This window comes from Dermacentor andersoni, chromosome 1, assembly GCF_023375885.2.
Source record: "Dermacentor andersoni chromosome 1, qqDerAnde1_hic_scaffold, whole genome shotgun sequence".
In the NCBI taxonomy this organism is placed as follows: domain Eukaryota; kingdom Metazoa; phylum Arthropoda; class Arachnida; order Ixodida; family Ixodidae; genus Dermacentor; species Dermacentor andersoni.
The window spans coordinates 370,073,180-370,092,022 of NC_092814.1; the positions used below are offsets into that span (position 1 = coordinate 370,073,180).

General features: G+C 45.1%; 1 protein-coding gene across 5 annotated transcripts in view; it reads left to right on the forward strand.

The window, feature by feature from the left end:
• Positions 1-18,843, forward strand: part of LOC126516448 (papilin-like) — a 530,520-nt gene that overhangs the window by 261,581 nt on the left and 250,096 nt on the right. For all 5 annotated transcript variants that reach the window (XM_055064066.2, XM_055064065.2, XM_050166565.3 and 2 more), the window contains exon 6: positions 18,396-18,449. In XM_055064066.2, the coding sequence (XP_054920041.2) occupies positions 18,396-18,449 (54 nt within the window). The remainder of the gene's footprint in view (positions 1-18,395; positions 18,450-18,843) is intronic.

Below are 18,843 nucleotides of genomic sequence, written 5' to 3' on the forward strand. Positions count from 1 at the left end.
ACCGAAATAGAAATATTTCAGTGCCGCGAACCCATCATTTCAGCAGGCGGGCTCCACTGCCAAGCAGGACGCTCTCTCCGCTCGCCCCGCCTAGCCTCCTTCAAGCGAAATTGCTTCCCTGCGTTCTCCGACCCCGGACCTCGAGCATCGCATGACACATACGTCACAGGCGCCGCTTTCATTTCTTTCTCTCCTTTCATTTTTTCCTGTTCGCAGCGTCATCCACACTTCGAAGAGTGTAGATTGCTCTGAAATTTACGACATTTAAGGCATATAACGCTTAATATACAAAGCCACAAGAACGTCTGAATTCACAAGCACGAAGATCAGACAAATCCACCTACTTTTCATCACTCCCATGGTGGGTCAATGACGGGAGCGCCAGAGTTACCTCTAGTATAATGTAGGAAACTCCATTAAACGCGCAACTTTAGCAGGGCAAAGCTGCAACTGTGAACGTTCGACTGATCGATCAAGCGGGAGCTATGTTTGAGGTCCCGCTACCATCGCACCCCAATAGCTGAGCCATGGCGCATGGCGCATGGCAAGAAGATCACGAGAACGTGATCTTTTTGGGTGAAGGCAACTGGTCAATAAACCCACACAAGCTTCCTGAAGGCATCAATGTTGCCGGATTCCCGGCATTCTCGGATTGACCAATGTTGCCGGATTGACCAGTTGCCTTCACCCAAAAAGATCACATTCTCGTGACGCCTGCGGCAAAAAGGACGTTCCACGTCCGCCGTCAAGGTCTGTGAGTGGTGGCGCTGGCTAACACTCCCAGGGTTCTATTAGGACACACAAGTACCCAAGAAAGTGGATGGAGAAACGGCGCCGCTGTAGCTCAATTGGTAGAGCAACACATGCGAAAGGCGAAGGTTGTGGGTTCGGTTCCCACCTGCGGCAAGTTGTTTTTCATCCACTTTAATTTCCATTAATTTATCGTTTCTGTATTTCATTCATTAAGCACAAGTAATTTCCCCTATGTTATCCTTGGTGTCAATGTTTGTTGGCGTCTTATGATGGGACTAATAAAAATCGGACCCCTCGGTTAACCCCCTTTCTTCTCGTTTACATATGTATATATATATATATATATATATACATACCTGAAGATACCGAGAGCTTTTACACACACACACACATATATATATATATATACATATATATATATATATATATATATATATATATATATATATATATATATATATATATATATATATATATATATATATATATATATATATATATATATGTGTGTGTGTGTGTGTGTGTGTGTAAAAGCTCCCGATATCTTCAGGTATCATAGACAAACCTTTGATAGAGGTGGGCCGCCACATTGAAACTAATTCGCATTGCTAATGAAGTGAGACGTATACACAAATGCAACTGACTAATGCCATTTGCACAATTATATTTCGTCTTGGACAACACTGCATTTACTGCAGCAATCTTAGGCTGTCAGTGGAGGTATAGTAGGCGTCTCTGTATAGCACAGTGTGGAAGGCAGAGTGGCGGTTCGTTTCCCGGAAAACGCATTACACCGTCCTCTTATTGTGAGAACTGCTCTATCAATATCTCAGGCGTATAGCAACAGCTAGCTAATAGTCTCGCGCGAAGTCTGCATGAGCGTAATCCTGCACTTTGCCGCTGCTAGCATTACCTCGACTAATTACTTAATGAGACGTCCGAAAGTTAGCGACATTTTTAACTTCTACGCGTGTTTATTTTCGGTATTCGTGCGGCATTAGGCAGACGCTATATTGGATCTAACCACTGCCTAGGGACTGAGTTTCTCCTTGTTCCCCTAAGCACTCCAGATAAGAGGGTGTCTTTCTTGCAATTCTGCCTCGCTGTAATCTTTGCATACTGTGATTTCCTCGCAAAAAAGCAAAGAAAAAGACAACGCTGGCCTGTATTTGACTAGAAAGGTGAAATCCTTCCCCTGATAAGGCTATTGTTCTTCGCCCTTGAGGGAAGTTTGGTCTGAGGGAAAACAACGCACGCATATCTGCCAATGTTTTTATTACAGAAGCTAATCTGCAGAAAAATAAAAACCCTGCCAAAAGCTCTTTTTGAAGGTCTTGCATAAGGAATTAGTCTGGAAGCCAACTGCGAAAAGAAAAACAATTATGCTACCAATGGACAATTTTCTATGCGAAGAATCAGTGCAATGACCTCTCAGATTACATAAGTCGTACGTACACGTACGCTTTCTTCTTGAAAGAATGCCAATTTTTAAGGAGTGAAGTAGTAGATGTCGAAAACTTCAGGTTATTATTTACCATGTCGTGCAAGTTGGGGCTATTCAATCCTGAAGTTAGTACAGAGTCGCATTGCTTTTTACAAGCATCAGCTTACGGTGATAACACGATTTGAAATGGCCTTTACGGGCTGCGAACTCTCAGTCATATATCGATTGTAATTGAGCAATGCTTTGCGCCCAGCGCTGATTGTCCAAGTTTTGCCTTTCAGTGTTGCCAATTCAGCGGGTTTTTCGGTAGACCTAGCGAAATGTTTATCTTTGTTTAACGTCAAAAGTGAGCTTAGCGCAGGATGGCGCGCTTTCTAGCATATTTTTAACAACTTTCTAGGGTTATAGGTGCTGGCAGTACGGTGCAATTAACCTTAGGAATTTTTCGTCCACGCTAAAATCGCTCCTACCAGTTTAATAAACCCTTAACGAAATATAATGCTTGCGGACAATGTGACACGAATTTATACAACGAATGTATATCACGAATTAATGCGGGTGTATAAAAAAAATCTCAGTGCCCTTCGACTCTGTGAAGAAGGATGACCAGCGAAGCTATGTATGTGGGCCCTTTATGGCGAACTGCACCTCCGCCGCGGGTCGGCTCGGCATTGCACTATCTTAGGGATCGGCCCACGTATGGGGAGCTTTTTGCTTACCACAACGACACGAAAATTTCCTTGGATGCCAGAGGTATACAGCTTCGCTGTAAAATAAATGTGTCTGCGTACCTTCCCAGACGCTGACCACCGATCAAGAAAATTAATTGTTCGTACCTTTGTTCAAAATTGTGTAACCTCTTTGTCGTTTGCTTCAGAGCTTTGCTGGTCATTCCCGTTCACAGAGTGGAATGGCTAATAATTTTTACTCTAGGCAAACCAGAGAGCAGTGCATATTGTATGCGCATTTATTGGTGCGACTTCACATTGGAGCTTCCAAAGTGAACCGAAGGAGATCTCGGTTTGATCAAGATGCTCGCTCATGCTCGTGCGGTGGTGGGGCTGAGACAGTTACTTCGCTCAGTGGCGTCTACTATCGCAGTACATTATTCCGCAGAAATCTGCTCAGCGTGAAATTTTCGCTTGTGTGGAAGTACCTATGAACTCTTCAGATGAGTCGGCTTCATGTAGCACATTAGCAGCGATCACGCGACTCTTTCGGTTAAAAGGTTATTTAGTGTGATTTTCATAATAACTGATCTTGAATCACTATTAAATGCATGCTGCTTATCAAAAACCGATGCCTGGAAGTCACTTAGCAGATTTTTCCTATATTACTACATTTGATTCTGTGTTTCCTGAAGCACTACTAGTCACTGTGTACTACCAATCAATGGAACACTCGACTGTAATCCCGCCGCGTTCTTGGTATTGACGTGCAGCGGCATCAAGAAATACTCTCAAGTGTCCGAAACCATGACTGCCTCCTACTTGTGCGATAACAACTATCCCATCCACAAAACAATAGGCCTTCCCTTAAATTTTAGTATTGCACAAAGTGTAGGGGCGGTAGCATAATCAGTTACAAAGCAACCTCGAAAAACGACACTGCTCTTTGAGTGAACTCGCTCCCGTATTCATTAACGCGCCTGAACTAGGAGCCCTTCATCGATTTTCCGAGCTCAAGAAAGCCCACTGCTCTACTGAAGAGGACACCGTGCTTCTTCAACGCTTCTCGGTGTTGGCTCAGAGGTTAGTCCGATTCAAAAAAACGTGGCTGTTTCGGCCTATTGCTAAGACATGAGGAAATTTCAAGCGCACAACCAGACGTGGACGGCGAAAGAAGACTGAGACACACGAGCACTAAGCTGCAGCAATTTGTTGAGACACGCGAAGCGTGGAATATAAAGGCATTTTGTGACCGAACATCACGCAAGCGCAGCTAGCAAAATAATCAGTGACGGCGCAAGTCCGCTTGAGAAACACGTGTCTACTGTACTCTAGTGTTTTCTGATGGGCATTCAGATTACTTGTTTGCGAAACATTAGCGGAGGAATGGGGAGGATTGCAACTGAAGTGCACTTATCTGTTCAGTGAAGTGGCGACGTTTCTGTGTACGTCTTAAGCGTAGGAAGTCTGTCGAGTGAAGGCGAGTTTAATTTTAGGGCAATCACTCCCTTCTACCTTCCCAGTGGTTAGTTGGTTACGACAGTTCTGATTTCTCGATGATTACGTTCGAAAACGTTAAGAGGGCAAGAAGGCAGTAGTACAGTAGCGTACATGATACCTTCAACAAACGCAGCTACCAGATGCGACTAAAATTACGAGTAAGAAATAGGCTGTTGCAGATCGTATATCCCGTAGCAATGATGGCCGATTATCTAATAGGATGGGTGCCGAAGACGTGGAAGGCCTATGGGACGCCACAAAGAACTTGACGGATTCGTGTGCAGAACGTTGGCAGGCGTAGACTGCGGTCGGCTGACGCTAGACAAGTTGAGCATCAGCCGGCAACGGTTTTTCGCTTGTCAGCATTTCATATGTATGAAGCATAGCCTTGGCCTGAGCACTGGTGAAAAGGCGAGAATGAGCCGCTGCCGACTCAGCCAGGGCTAGTATTCGCTTGTTGTTAGTTCAGGAAAGCTTATCATCTGTGCAGTACTTCTGGTTGTGAGCCTGATCAGTCAAACCTGAATGAAAGATGAAGCCCGTACAGCTACCGTGACTCGAATAGAATAATTTCTCGCAGTCTCCTGGTTGGTGAACTGCCTTTATTTTTTTACTCACGAAGATGGGCAGTTTGAGTGTAATTTTGCAACCACGATATCAAAACTTATTTTTAAAAAGGAAATGTAAATTTTTGACCCGCATATCTACCTGAAGTGTTTATGTCGGACACTAAGTATGACACAGTATCTTTATATTTAGGTGTGAAACTTTCAACTAAGCAGCAAACTTGCGTGCCGCAAGTTTTCTGCTTAGTTAGTTCCTGCCGAGTTGCTGTACGGGCTGTCGTACCCGCTGTAATAAAGTAGCAGCTTGAACTTGAAATCCATTTGAAAAAAGTAAAGCGCTGTGTACAGCGATGCACACATGCATACCTCACCGAAGGCCAGTGCCGGTGCGCCGACTTTCCCACCGCGGACCGCCGTGAGCCGCCTCTTACGGTCTTGTTGTCTGTATGCTCAAGTGCGCTTTAAATGCGTAAGCATTTCTGTATTTACGCAACGAGGAAACCCGTCCATCCATCACGTAAGACGATCGTTTTCAAGATAGGGCCCACAGCAACGAGTGAATTCAGCTTCGTGCTGCCTCTAGTTTCCACGCCAACGAAGCGGCGAGAACACAGAGCACACGAAGCTATCAATACGCGGCGCACATCGCTTTCAAGATAGGGTACGCACGGCTGCGCTATACGCAGCCGCTGCCGGAGTATGGTTAATCACAGTTAATAGTGGTTCGCATCGGGAGGCGGCAACATCATAGACCTTCTCTACATGCGAGGTTGTAGCGCCCACCGACCCTGCAACGCGGAGACGCTCAAGTCGGCGCTATCAGCCGTCGCCAATGGGCCGGCTGCGATAGACATGAAAAAATAAAGATGGGCAGCGCGTGCTCGAGGCTCCAGCACGACACGGTCACTTTTGTACTAGAAGCCTTCATCGCTACTCCTCTTGTACTGGCGCTCCGCTGCGATCCCTCGGTTCCCGACAGTGGTGACTCCGGCCTAAAAAATGACCGACCACAGCAACCTAGCACCCACACGCGACCATCTGCCTGACACTACTTCGCGTCCACGGAACGTCGCAGCTCTCCAGCACCACCTGCCCACGTTCTTGCGCAAGAACCGACAGGTTTGCTTCGCCTAGGTCGGAGCCATCAGCCATCTTCGATCTGCACCACGTCACCTCGGAGACTTCTCGGTTTCGTCACTTATTTTCCAACCTCTCTCGTGAGGTGGGTCAGGAGGTAGTGGACGTGATCGCGGCACCTTTGGGCGATGCCCCGCACGAACAAATCAAGAAGGTGACTCTAGATCGCACCATGGCGTCTGTGAGCGCGCACCTGCAGCACTTGCTCACATCCGAGCAGCTTAACAGCATGCGGCAGCTCCTGGGCACAAACACCGTCGACTCGAGCGGTGCGTTGTAGAGGGAGATATGCTTACATCGCTTGCCGCAGTCCGCTCACCTTGCCTTAGCCGCTGCAGGGAACTTGATCCTTGACCGCCTCGCCCAGCTCGCCGATGGAGTCCATGACGCGACTTCTCCTTCGGTCGCCGCCCTCTCCTCAATATCAAAGTCCGCAGTCATGTCCCGCTTAGAGTCCCCGATCGACCAGCTCGCCCTTGCCATCGACGCCTTGCAGACGTTCTATCATAATCAACGCGAGTTTCCCTCACGTCCAAGCTGCCACTCGTCTTCCTCGGGCTGTCTCCGCTAGCTCAGATCTCGAAGCTCGCCTGTTTGCTGGCATCATCGCACTTTCCAGCAGCGCGCCCGCCAGTGCAAGTCCTCATGCAGCTGGCCGGGAAACGCATCGAGAGATCACTGATGGCGGCATGTGATCTGGCCTTACAACCCTGCCGCCTTTTCTTAGTCGTGAATCGCATTTCCGGCCTGCAGTTCCTCGTAGACACGGGTGCCTAGGCCAGCGAACTGCTGTCCTTAAAGTGTGACCGCACTTCTAAGTCACCTGGGCTTGTGATCTGTGCGGCGAACTCTACCTCCATTGCCACGTTTGGTCCGTGGTCCCTAACACTCAACCTTGGCCCACGGCGCACGTTGTGGTAGGTCTTCGTCGTAGCCGACGTCAGAAAGCCCATCCTCTGCTCCGACTTCCTGTTTCGACCTTGACGTCAGCCTGTGCCGCCATGGTCTTAATGGCGGCAAGAAGCGCCTCTCCATTCGTGGCGTTCTGTCGGCTGTAGCCCACACTGGCATTTAATTCAATTCAGTTCACTTTATTTAAACGCTAAGATGTTGAGAAGCGCGAACAAGAACCCTTTTTATGGCTTGTCGTGGCCTGCCGCTCTTGACGTGATCCCCTGATGTGATCCGCACGCTGATGCCGCCGTGCCCGTACGCTAGGATCCTGGAAGACTTTCCTAAGGTCACGACACCCTACAACATAAACCATCGTCCAAGCACAACGTTAACCCGCCACATTGTTTAGCGTGGTCTACCCTTCGCAGTTCGTTCACGCCGCCTCTCCGGTGAGCGTCTGGCCATTGCTAAGGGCCCGTACATGGTCAATCCGCCCATCCGTTCCGCCCTCGTCCGCCCGCGTGCTGATGGCTCTCTAGCGGAGAGCGAAGAGCGGTCGCACCTTCCCGTCCGCACGCCAGCTCGTCTCTCATTGGCTGGTCCGAGGCGGACGGTGTCAGTGTCGTCACAGCAAACATGGCGCTTGCTCGAAGCGAAGCGAAGCGGGGACGCAAGGCCTATGCTGCAGCCGCGTCAGAAACAGTCTATTTTTCTGCTTCTTATGATTTTTACTAGAGTTATTTGGCACCCACGGAGATAGTCACCGAGGGCAGCAAACCGGTGCACCCTTCGAGGCGTCGTCAGTGCGTGCGGTCGCCGACAGAAACAGACGGAGCGCAGGAAGTGTGTTGTGTTTACGAGAGCATCGAAAGAAACATCTGAAGCCGTCGACTTCATGATTTTTTGCTCCATGCGTCGAGTGCGCGTCGCAAACGGGAAGTCCATCACATATACGTGCATTCTGAGTAGGACACATGTTCAGTGCGTGGCGAAATAAGTAGTGTCCGATCGGCGCACACAACGCGATTGGTATCTGTTCTGTGTATGCGGTTCGTTGCCGCGAAGTGACGAACTCCAGTCTTTTGCAACTTTCAGAAGTAATGATACGATCAGTAGCGATAAGTTTTTATTGCCTTGTTATCGCTGCCATTCCGCGTGTGCTATACAGCGTGTGAGCCGTTTTGCCGGCTGCGATGCGCCGTGGTGACCGCGCCGTTCGAGCTGTGTTCTTGCTGTTATGAGGCGTGTTTGCAAGCTACAAGTCGTGATATATATGTGCGATGTGTCGCAGCGTTGCTGGGTGTAGAAGTGCTCGTTCTACGCGGTGTGCGTGTGCTCAGAAGTGAACTGTGCAGAAGTGTTGCCGATCGCATTTTAATATGTAGTACACTTACAGATAAGCCCTATCACACCGGCCTTTTCTGCTTCCTGCGTGTATCGTTTGTTTCAGAAGGTAGTTCTATTGTGGTGAAGTTTAGGGAACATCATAATAGTCACGTGCGCCAAGACATACAGCGCTGGCCTGAAATGTAGACACGCCTGATAGCACTAATGTCATGAATGAAAATTTCAGGGAGCCTTGCTTTTTATCATGTGGACATTGGTGTGTATAGCAAGATTTCTAGATTTCACGAAGTAAATTGCTTTATATATTGTGATGCAAGCGGCTTACATACCTAAAAATCCTAAATGCTTGTTTTTGGCTGGTGACTAAGCACAGAGTCTGTGAAGACACCGGTGGCATGGTAGATGAATATGTTATAGGCAAGAACTGGATCATCATCATCAGCCTGCTTACGCCCACTGCAGGGCAAAGACCTCTCCCATACTTCTCCAACTACCCCGGCCATGTGCTAATTGTGGCCATGTCGTCTCTGCAAACTTCTTAATCTCATCCGCCCGCCTAACTTACTGCCGCCCCCCTGCTACGCTTCCCTTTTCTTGGAATCCAGTCCGTAACCCTTAATGACCATCGTTATCTTCCCTCCTCATTACATGTCCTGCCCATGCCCATTTATTTTTCATGATTTCAACTAAGATGTCATTAAGTCGCCTTTGTTCCCTCACCCAATCTGCTCTTATCCCATAATGTTACACCCATGATTAACCTTTCCATAGCTCGTTGCGTCGTCCTCAATTTAAGTAGAACCCTTTTCATAAGCCTCCAGGTTTCTGCCCCGTACGTGAGTACTGGTAAGACACAGCTTTTATACATTTTTCTCTTGAAGGATAATGGCAACCTACTGTTCATGATCTGAGAATGCCTGCCAAATGCACCCCATCCCATTCTTATCCTTCTGATTATTTCACTCTCATGATCCGGATCCATAGTCACTACCTGCCGTAAGTAGATGTATTCCCTCACCACTTCCAGTGCCTTGCTACCTATCTTAAGCTGCTGTTCTCTTCCGAGACTGTTAAACATTACTTTTGTTTTCTGCAGCTTAATTTTTAGACCCACGCTTCTGCTTTGCCTCTCCAGGTCAGTGAGCATGCATTGCAATTGGTCCCCTGAGTTACTAAGCAAGGCAATATCATCAGGAAATCGCAAATTACTAAGGTATTCTTCATTAACTCGTATCCCCAATTCTACCCAATCCAGGTCTCTGAATACCTCCTGTAAACACGCTGTGAATAGCATTGGAGAGATCGTATCTCCCTGCCTGCTGCCTTTCTTTTCTGGGATTTTGTTGTTTTCTTTATGGAGGACTACGGTGGCTGTGGAGCCGCTATAGCTATCTTTCAGTATTTTTACATACGGCTCGTATGTAGAACTAGATACTTCCTTCTTATTAAGTACAAATTTTGCGTTTGCTGACAAAAAGCAATATGAATGTAAAAATTAACACGTAAACCAAGTAATAACAAGAAAGTGTCACAGGTATAGTTATATATGATATTCTTCTAGCAGCCAGCAGAACTGCGTTCTGCCTAGAGTTCTTCCTCACTGGCTAGCTATGGTTGTGTTACTAATGCAGGCAGAAGTGGGTAAGTGAAAGTTTGCCGTTAGTTTCTATATCCAGCCTCTTTGATTAGGTGGTTCGTGTCACCTGTTTTGGCGCGAGCCTTCAGTTTAAAGCGAACAGTAGCACAAGTGTCAGCATTATGTGCCTGATAAGTGCTTTATTTTCTGTCTACGTGTTCATTCTGCCAACAGTCATTAGCAAATAATGTGCATTAAATTTACTTGGGCTTACAAAGTATGTCCAGTGAATGTTTTTCCGGTGCACTTTCATCCATGCGTAAGCTTACTGCTGCCTATCATTCGTGGGTGTAGGATGTTGGACACCATAAGTGGCTATCTCACTGATCTTTACTTTGCACAGGCCACGGTTCTACTCTTTAACTGAACCGTATTGAGCAGTGCTGCCAGACTATGGAAATAGGTGCCTCGCCTTTTGTCGTTCTTCAGCATGTTCATGGCCACAGTGCATTGCCCCTGAGAAGTCAGCTGCTATCACAATGTAAAACGTGCCTATTGGCTGCCATGAGTTTATCCTGAACACAAATTTTCACGATTATGTCAGCATTAGTTATGTGATCAAAGCCAGGTAATGAGGATGAACTGCTGGCAAAATTTTCAAGTGACTCTGCCGGCAAAGTGTCTGCTCCCTATATTATGTTCGCCACCCTGTTTTGTCAGTATTCTACATTTTTCTTTTTTTGACATGAATTTACTACTCAGCCAGATAAAATGTCAATCCATCAATTTGAGGCCCATACACATGGTCACTTCTTTATCATATTCTGCGAATGACACCCATGTCTAGCTTAGATTAGCAACATCAGCTTAACTTATGCACAGAGTTGAGTTGCTGCACGTGAGAAAAAAAATCACTGCGTAGATAATAGGAATTAGACTGGCACGAAAGAAATTTGTCTTTATGTCTTCTTGTATAAGTTGTGCTGTTCATTTGATGCACACAGTAATACGCAAACACAAATGTATGTGTACCTTGCATTTACGTGCATGTGTGTGTGAATAAAACAGCACAACTTCTAATATCAAAGCATGTTGCAACAGCTATACCCCATTAAAGATGTTCTGTATGGTATTCAGCTGACCTTATTTAAATTTTATCATATGGTGCAGTTGCAACATTTCATACCTGTGTGTGAACCAATTTATGGACTGTATCCACTGCATGTGAGAATGCATATTTAAGACCAATGCAGTACGTGAGGCAACAGCGTTTTATTTAGCTTTTGCCATCGCTTATTAGCGAGATCTTGATTATGCCATTCAAACAACTCGTATCAAGCTTTGTGTTTAGTATACCAGCAGTGAAATACTGAATGCAGCCGCAATTCTTTGTATACTAGTGAGATGAATCCCACTGCTCATTGTTCTGTCACGTGTTGTTCTTCAGCCACACATGGTGACTGTATTTGGCGTCATGAGTTCTAGGCTAATTTTCACATGGACTTTTCGATGAAGTGAAATCTGCCTCTTCAACAGTCAGTTTAGTGGAAAGCCAACGCTGAACCAATAGCTCAATTCCTGCATATATTCCTGCATGCTTTTCGCCAATCGGGTAGTGTGCGGAAACTATGTGTGATACATTACTTCAGCTACACCAATAATCACACAGCTAAACCTGTCACATATAGTTAAGTCATTGATATAGGCAGAGGAAGATGTTGCACGTATGTAACAGTTACTCATCCCGTGAAATGTGAATGAACCAAACCTTTGCGAGCATATCGGTTACAACCATGCAGCAGCACAAGTGGGAACGCTTGTGCTATCATAAGCGAAAACAGTTAGAATAGTGCCACCATCTCAGCTGGTTTGTCGTGATTACCTTGCCTGCTAGTTTCTTGTTTATATTGGATAGGCTTCCTACTTTATGAATTAATAACTTTCACAACATTTACTGCGCTAATGAAGGCACAGCACAGATACCAGTACTGAAGGAGGTATATACAAATAGGGCAGAGAACTTATGGGTAAGTTCAAAAATATACAGGTAAAACTATCTCGAACAAACTATTTTCACATTAGAAAATATACCATCGGCAATTAATGCACATTCAGAACATGCAATAAGTGCCCTGTGTGGAAGATTGAGACCTGTGATGCCAAAAACCTGTTTTCCTTTTAAATATTGACAAAGAAAAATTCCAGTCTGTACTTCTGTGTCGGGTTGTAGAATATCGAAGGAGAGGTACAAAACGGATTTGGCATGTGGTAGTCCGTTATGAATGTGCTACTCAAGTTGTGGAAAACATAGTTATCTGTGTGCAAAGCATTGGACAAGGCACTATATGTATGTCTGACACATCAAAAATCTTTCCATTGAACATTCTGAGCTCTAAATGTGCAATGCATGCTGTTTTCAGCTACAACTAGCGTGCATACATATTTGACCTGCACCACAAAGAGCTGATGTGACAAAAAAATGTGTACACCTTAGTGTTATGTTGCTTTTCATTGTGTCTCAGTTTACTTAATTCAGTTTTGAATTTACAGATTGCTTCACATGTTTATAGCTAAAAACCACAAAAGCTACTTGCACTGTGACCCGAGGTCACAACACGAGGATTTGTGCGGTGTCCTTCCTGTCCATGGATGTGTCCTTGCACTATAAATGTAAAATGTCACACCTGCAAACCTGAGCTTCCACCCTTACATTTCAAACACTTTTTTGAATGCTCGGCAGTTATGCTTATGAGCCCCTTGTGACAGCAAATCTACACCACCTTAATTTAAGTGCGATGTAAAGGGTTGTTTGTGCATAGCCAAGCTGTTCTAGCATGCCTGCAGGAATACAGCATTGTCCAGTGGCACCATATATTTCAGGCGTAACAGTGAACTAGTAAACAAAGTGGCTGATAATACTAAGCCGACCCATATGTAGGAGGATTATGTTATCTAACTCACATGCAAAGTTGCTTTCAGTGTACTGAATAACCACAGCTTTGATTTACCAAGTTATAGTACTGCACTCACACAGCGCCGAAACAAAGTCTGTACAATGGTGAGCAATACACCAAGGAATGAAAGATTACTTGTGATGTGTGGATTTGAATAGTAGATGTGAATGCATACCCGATTCACTAGTATACATGTTTTCTTCTGGAACAATTTTACATTTGGCACAGAGGCTGAGCCACTATGGCCTCTTGACTGGAAATTTCTGTGCTCTCGCAGTGCTAATGGGAGTATCATTCATTTGGCTACACGAACAGTGCATAGATAGTGGAGCACAACAATCTTATAGTTTTATGCAGAACAGCTTGAGCATTATTCACAAAACTGAACCTAAGGAACTATTTGCTGGTTTGTTATGCAAATAAAAAAAAATGGCAATGAGTGTTTCCTCACTTTTTGTGCGACCCGGTCTTCCACCATATGAGCCTTCATTTCTTTGTCATGTGCATGTTAAATCAGCTACTAATGAAGAAAGACAAACACAAAACCACTAACTACATCAAATTTTTCACACCACAAGAGGTCACTGAACGCACTACTAAGTCAAGTCATTTGATAATCTCTGTTTGCTTTCAAATAAAATGCAGGTACTGGCCAGCTGTTTATGTTTCGCTATGTATTTTTCGTTTTCCTAAAATATGGCACTGTGCATCAGCTAGCTAGGTTGTCACTGCATAAATACATAAACAACATGCAGCCCATGCCCAACTAACTCAAATAATCTGAATAGAGCTTACAATAGTTCATGGATCATGGTTCATGGATCAATTTGGCTTGGTTGTCGACCGGCAGATATGAATCTTTGGATCTTCCGAGCTTGAGTTCCTGGGTCACCAAATCTCGGCGCTAGGAATTCGTCCGTTGCCCTCCCAGGTCCAGGCCGTGCAAGTGTTCCCAGCACCCACTATTCTGCGCCAGCTGCTTGGATTCCTGAGCGTTGTGAATTTCTCACGCCGATCTATTGCGCACTGCACCGAACTTGTGCACCCAAGGACTGACCTCCTTCGCACAACAGAGAGCTGCTCATCCGCGATTCTCTGGTCTCCCGAAGCCCAAGCTGCTCTCAGGGCTGCTAAACAAGCCGTTGCCGATTCAGTGCTTCTCATCCACTCGAGGACTAAAGTTCCCACCCGCACCATGTTGAATGTTTCGAGCGTGTGCTGGTCTTCTTCTTGTTCTAGCTCTGCGCTGCGACACCTCGGATCCCGACGACGTTTACCAAACGTGACACTATTCACTTACGTCACGTACTAGGCACGCATCGGCCATTTCTCACCTTCACAAAGCAACGGCATCATCCAAACGCTCCATCATAGAACTTGAAGATAATGGAGAAACGCTACAAGAAGGGCCAACAAAATGCAGTGTACATAATAAATGTTGCATATATTTCCTTCATTTAGAAAATTTGGGTCGTTTCACCCCACGTCCGCATCCTCAGGAAATTGTCTATAACCTGAATGAGCGTTCCTGCTACTTGCCTCTTTTTCGTCGTATCATGCTGGTCTCAGTTAACACTTGGGTGTTGCAACCGCGCTTCTCCGTTTCAAGATTCTTTCAGGGTGTTTCTCGCAATTATACCAAAAACAGGAGCATTCGACGAGGAAACAGCAGGTGATTAGTAGCAAATGTATGCGCGTCATTTAGGCAACTCTCAAAGGAGATTCTTCGCGTAATTTTTTGAGTTGCTAAGGTTATGACGTGGAACGACTTTCAATTTGGTCATAGCGGGTCATTTACTGAAACCACATGTCACAAAAACATGCTATACTGTGATCGCCTCTACCTTTGCAACCGTATACCTATGCGCCATGCATTGGGATTCTTGTGTAGAAGAAACCATTACTCAATAGTACATGTAACACCTTATGTAATACCCCAACTACGGGGTCTTCAAAAAAAGAAAACGAAACGAAAGCGAATGCATGTATCGCGTCACATGACGCTCCCGCCGCCCATGACGCAATCGGAGCTCAATTTAGCCTCTCTCTCGGCATTCAGAGAGGCATAGTTCGAAATGAGGTTTGTCAATCCGAGCGGGAGTGGTCGTATCTCCGAGAGCTTAGTCAGCCATAGTATGTTTATACATGCTATACTACTACTACTATACATACATACGAAACTGAAACCTGTGCTCATCCAATATCTCCCAGACAAGTTTTCAGGCCTGCGTGTCACGTGAGATGACGCAGGCTACGTCAAGCCGTACCGGTCGGCTTGCTCCCGCTCGAGCGCGGTGACTCATGCATTGAACGCGTGATACTATCCGGTTTCATAAAGATTATTTTTTTTTCTTTAAAAGCAATTCAATATCTCAGTTGTGTTCCGCACTAGCATTCGATAAAATAATCCACACTTGCATGGACGGTGCCTGAGTGCGGCTGGGGCTATTGAATTGTGAAAGCTGGAAATGCTGTCAGCAGCATTAAGACATTGTTCGCTACTTGATTGAAACCGGGTAGCGTTCACTGAGTTGTATTTAAAAGGGACATCGTTAACTATCGGAATGATCAGCCCACGCGTAATAATGCACTCGTATCACAACCGCATTGCGTAACGTTTATTTCGGTTATTCACAATGATTTAGGGTCAATAACATCAACACAGAGCAATAGGAGTGTTCAGAATGGCACAATTTGCAAATTTAGCACCGTGGAATCAGTGCCCTGAAACATAATGTTCTTCTATATCAGATTCACTTCAAATTACTTTATTTTTTAAGCCGTAGATACACGGCTTTTCAGACAGGAAGTGAGGATTTGAACATATACAAACCATTCACAAGTATACGGAATATAAATTAGATACATAGTGATTCTTTAATGCACGACGTTCAGTAATCAATTTGCTAGAGCAACACTCAAATGCATTCAATTTTTACACACTATACCCCTGCATAGTAGTCTTCACATAGTGTGCATTAATTGCGAGAGCAGAGAAGAAAAAACAGTCTATATACAGTTAATATATGAGGGCACTCGACTGCGCACAATAAGCACAGCCTATAGTTGCCCCCAAGAGTACACAATACAGATAACACAAACAACTCAGAAAAAAGCAGTAAGTACATCAAATTCACAATAATTCTGTTTCAACAACCAAAATAAATATAATATGCAATTTAGCCTTGCAAGACAGTGTACTCAGTGCACTCACCAATATTCATTTCTCAGTAAAGATACGAGCTTGCCTTTTTTGGTGCTCTCCTCCTTTGAAACCTGTGCAATGCCATTCCTCTACTTGTAAAGGATGCTCCAAAGTATGCTAGCCGCACAGTTCGCTAGCAAACTGGCTAACTGCTATGGAGATACCTATACACAAATAAACACACAAAGCCTGCACAGGCTAACTGCTACGCAATAACTGAGCATATAAAATTATGCATTTCAGAAAAAACGTTCACTTGCATACAGAAAAACATTGATAATAAAAGTAGCGATGTCACGAATTGCGATAAGTTTGCAACGGTTTATATCGTTTGCTAACTGCACGAACACTAATTACATTCACCTGTAAACAAAAATGCGCGCTGAGGAAATACAGCAGCATGAATACCACTGATATAAAAGTAGGCCTTTATATATGCGGTTGATATGAAATTCGGGGAATGGCACACATCCACTTCTTTTACGTGCCCTTATCTTTTGGAAAAGGTTGCAACTCTTTCCCAATATAGAAATTACCGGTTCGTACAGTCACTTAACACTTGTTCGGCATCGTGCGTGCCATCACACATGAGGATGCGAACAAATATACACAGTAGACGCTACTGCGGACGCAGCACTACACACAAGAAAGACACCACGTTTTCAGCGGCAGCAACGAACCCTAAAAGTCAAACGAAGTGAAAATATATCCACGGTCGATGCTACGGACGCAGCACAATTCCAACACAAGACACAAGAAAGACACCACGTTTTCAACGGCAGCAACGAACCCTCAAAGTCAAACGAAGTGAAAATATATCCACGGTCGATGCTACGGACGCAACACAATTTCAACACAAGACACAAGAAAGACACCACGTTTTCAACGGCAGCAACGAACCCTAAAAGCCAAGCGAAGTGAGGGCGTTGAAAGCAAGCAGACTGACGTCGTTGCCGCAGGAGCTACGCTGTCGGCCGGCGGGCTGTGACGTCAGAATTTTAAGCGCAGGCCTTGTGAAGTATATAGGAGGTGTTGGCTCATCGGGAGCTATAAGGCATACAGGTGTTCCATGTTTTGTAGAAATCTCATGCTTGATCGGCTATGGCACCCTCGTGTTCGACACGTAGTGCTCAGAAATTGTGTGGAGGGACTCGTTCAGCAACATAGGTCACCCAACCCCTTTGACCACGGAGGAAAGTGTCCGTCTTCATGGGGAGCGCAAACGCAGGAGATTGAGCACAGCAACCATCTATGAGTGGGAGGGACACAAGCGGAGCCTGAAAATGTCGGACGCCACCAGTAGGAGGGACATTTTCCTAGCCTAGTGCCCTTACAACCCACTGCAAAACAAACAGGCTCCCTCCTAATAGGTAACGAGAACGATTGCAAAATGAAACCGTAAGACCTCTGCTAACTGTGACGTAAATCAAGCATGAAGCTTTCTAATGCATTCATAAATGCATTTGGGGTATTTGTCTAAGTCATTTCTGTGCCCTAGTGCCCATCCCCTTCTGCAGAACGCAGAACGCCCAACCCCATTGTGGCTCCGTACATCTTACTGCCTACATTTGTTTGCTTGTTTGGTGCAGTCCTTCGGACCCATAAACTTTCATTCCAATCAAAGTTTCATCTATATTTTTCACTGAATGTTGAGCAGAACACGAAGCGTCAATTATAGATGAGTCCTACATCTATAAAAAAGGACTTCTCGCTCAGCAAGCTTCACATAAACAAGCACAGTGAACATTAAGATTGCTGAATATTGCATCTTTAATGTGCGCCATTTTTCTTTCTAACGCCACTTCACACACAGTAAAAAGAACAAAACGGAGCTATTGCATAATATTGGTTATGTAAGTCAGGAGCATGTCGTAGTGTGGTCAAGGCCATTGCCAGTTCATTGGCGTGTGGCGCAGGAAAGAAAAAATCATGCGCACTACATATAAATGACAATCCGTAAAAAGAAAAAAAAATGAAACGGAGCACTCAAGGCTCGCCCGTTTCATTTTATTATCCTTGCTTAGATAATGTAAAAAATATATATACTGAACAAGGGTCTTGATCCGAGCTAGTCGGTAGGGTATCATTTTTCTCAAAGCAGGTCAAGCACCCAAAGACACGGAGAGCGCCTTGCCTGTCTTCTGTTTGCCGTCCGTGCCTTGGTGCGCTTGGCCTGCCTTAAGAAAAAAAACCGTTGGCGCGAAGGCATGACGTCGCGGAATAAGTACCCGTGCACAAAGGCAATCTGTATGTGTTCGTTTTTCTGATAATTTTTACGTCGTGGGAACCGTTATGGTATATTCTATTATATTTCTTCCTTTCTTTCTTTCTTTCTTTCTTTCTTTGCGCAGAAGCATGCCCTTTGCCATCTGCAGAAGATCCAAGCTTGACAGAAGTTCCCTCAGGTAAGCGAGGCTGCCTGTAAGCTCACCACAAAAGAAAAACATCAAGAAAGTAACACATCCATTGAAGTCGGTATTAATGAGTAGATTACATACATGTAACACCGTAAAATTACCCATCAGTTTAGCGGTCTTCTTTATCATTTTTCACAAGCCAGCTGCGTCATACCCACAAGAAGTTTGTATCGCCGTTAGCAAAGGACAAAAAAAGCATCTGGCCGTGTGCAGTATGTCGTGGTGTACGCCTTACAAAATAACAGCCTGCCGTCATAGTTACGGCCAGATGCTCTTGATAATAGAGCTGCCAATTTATAGGCCCCCATTTGCTGTATTATTTTTGTACGGTTAACCTTAAGTTATCCTTACTATGTATGTATGCGATGTTAAACGTGTAGCT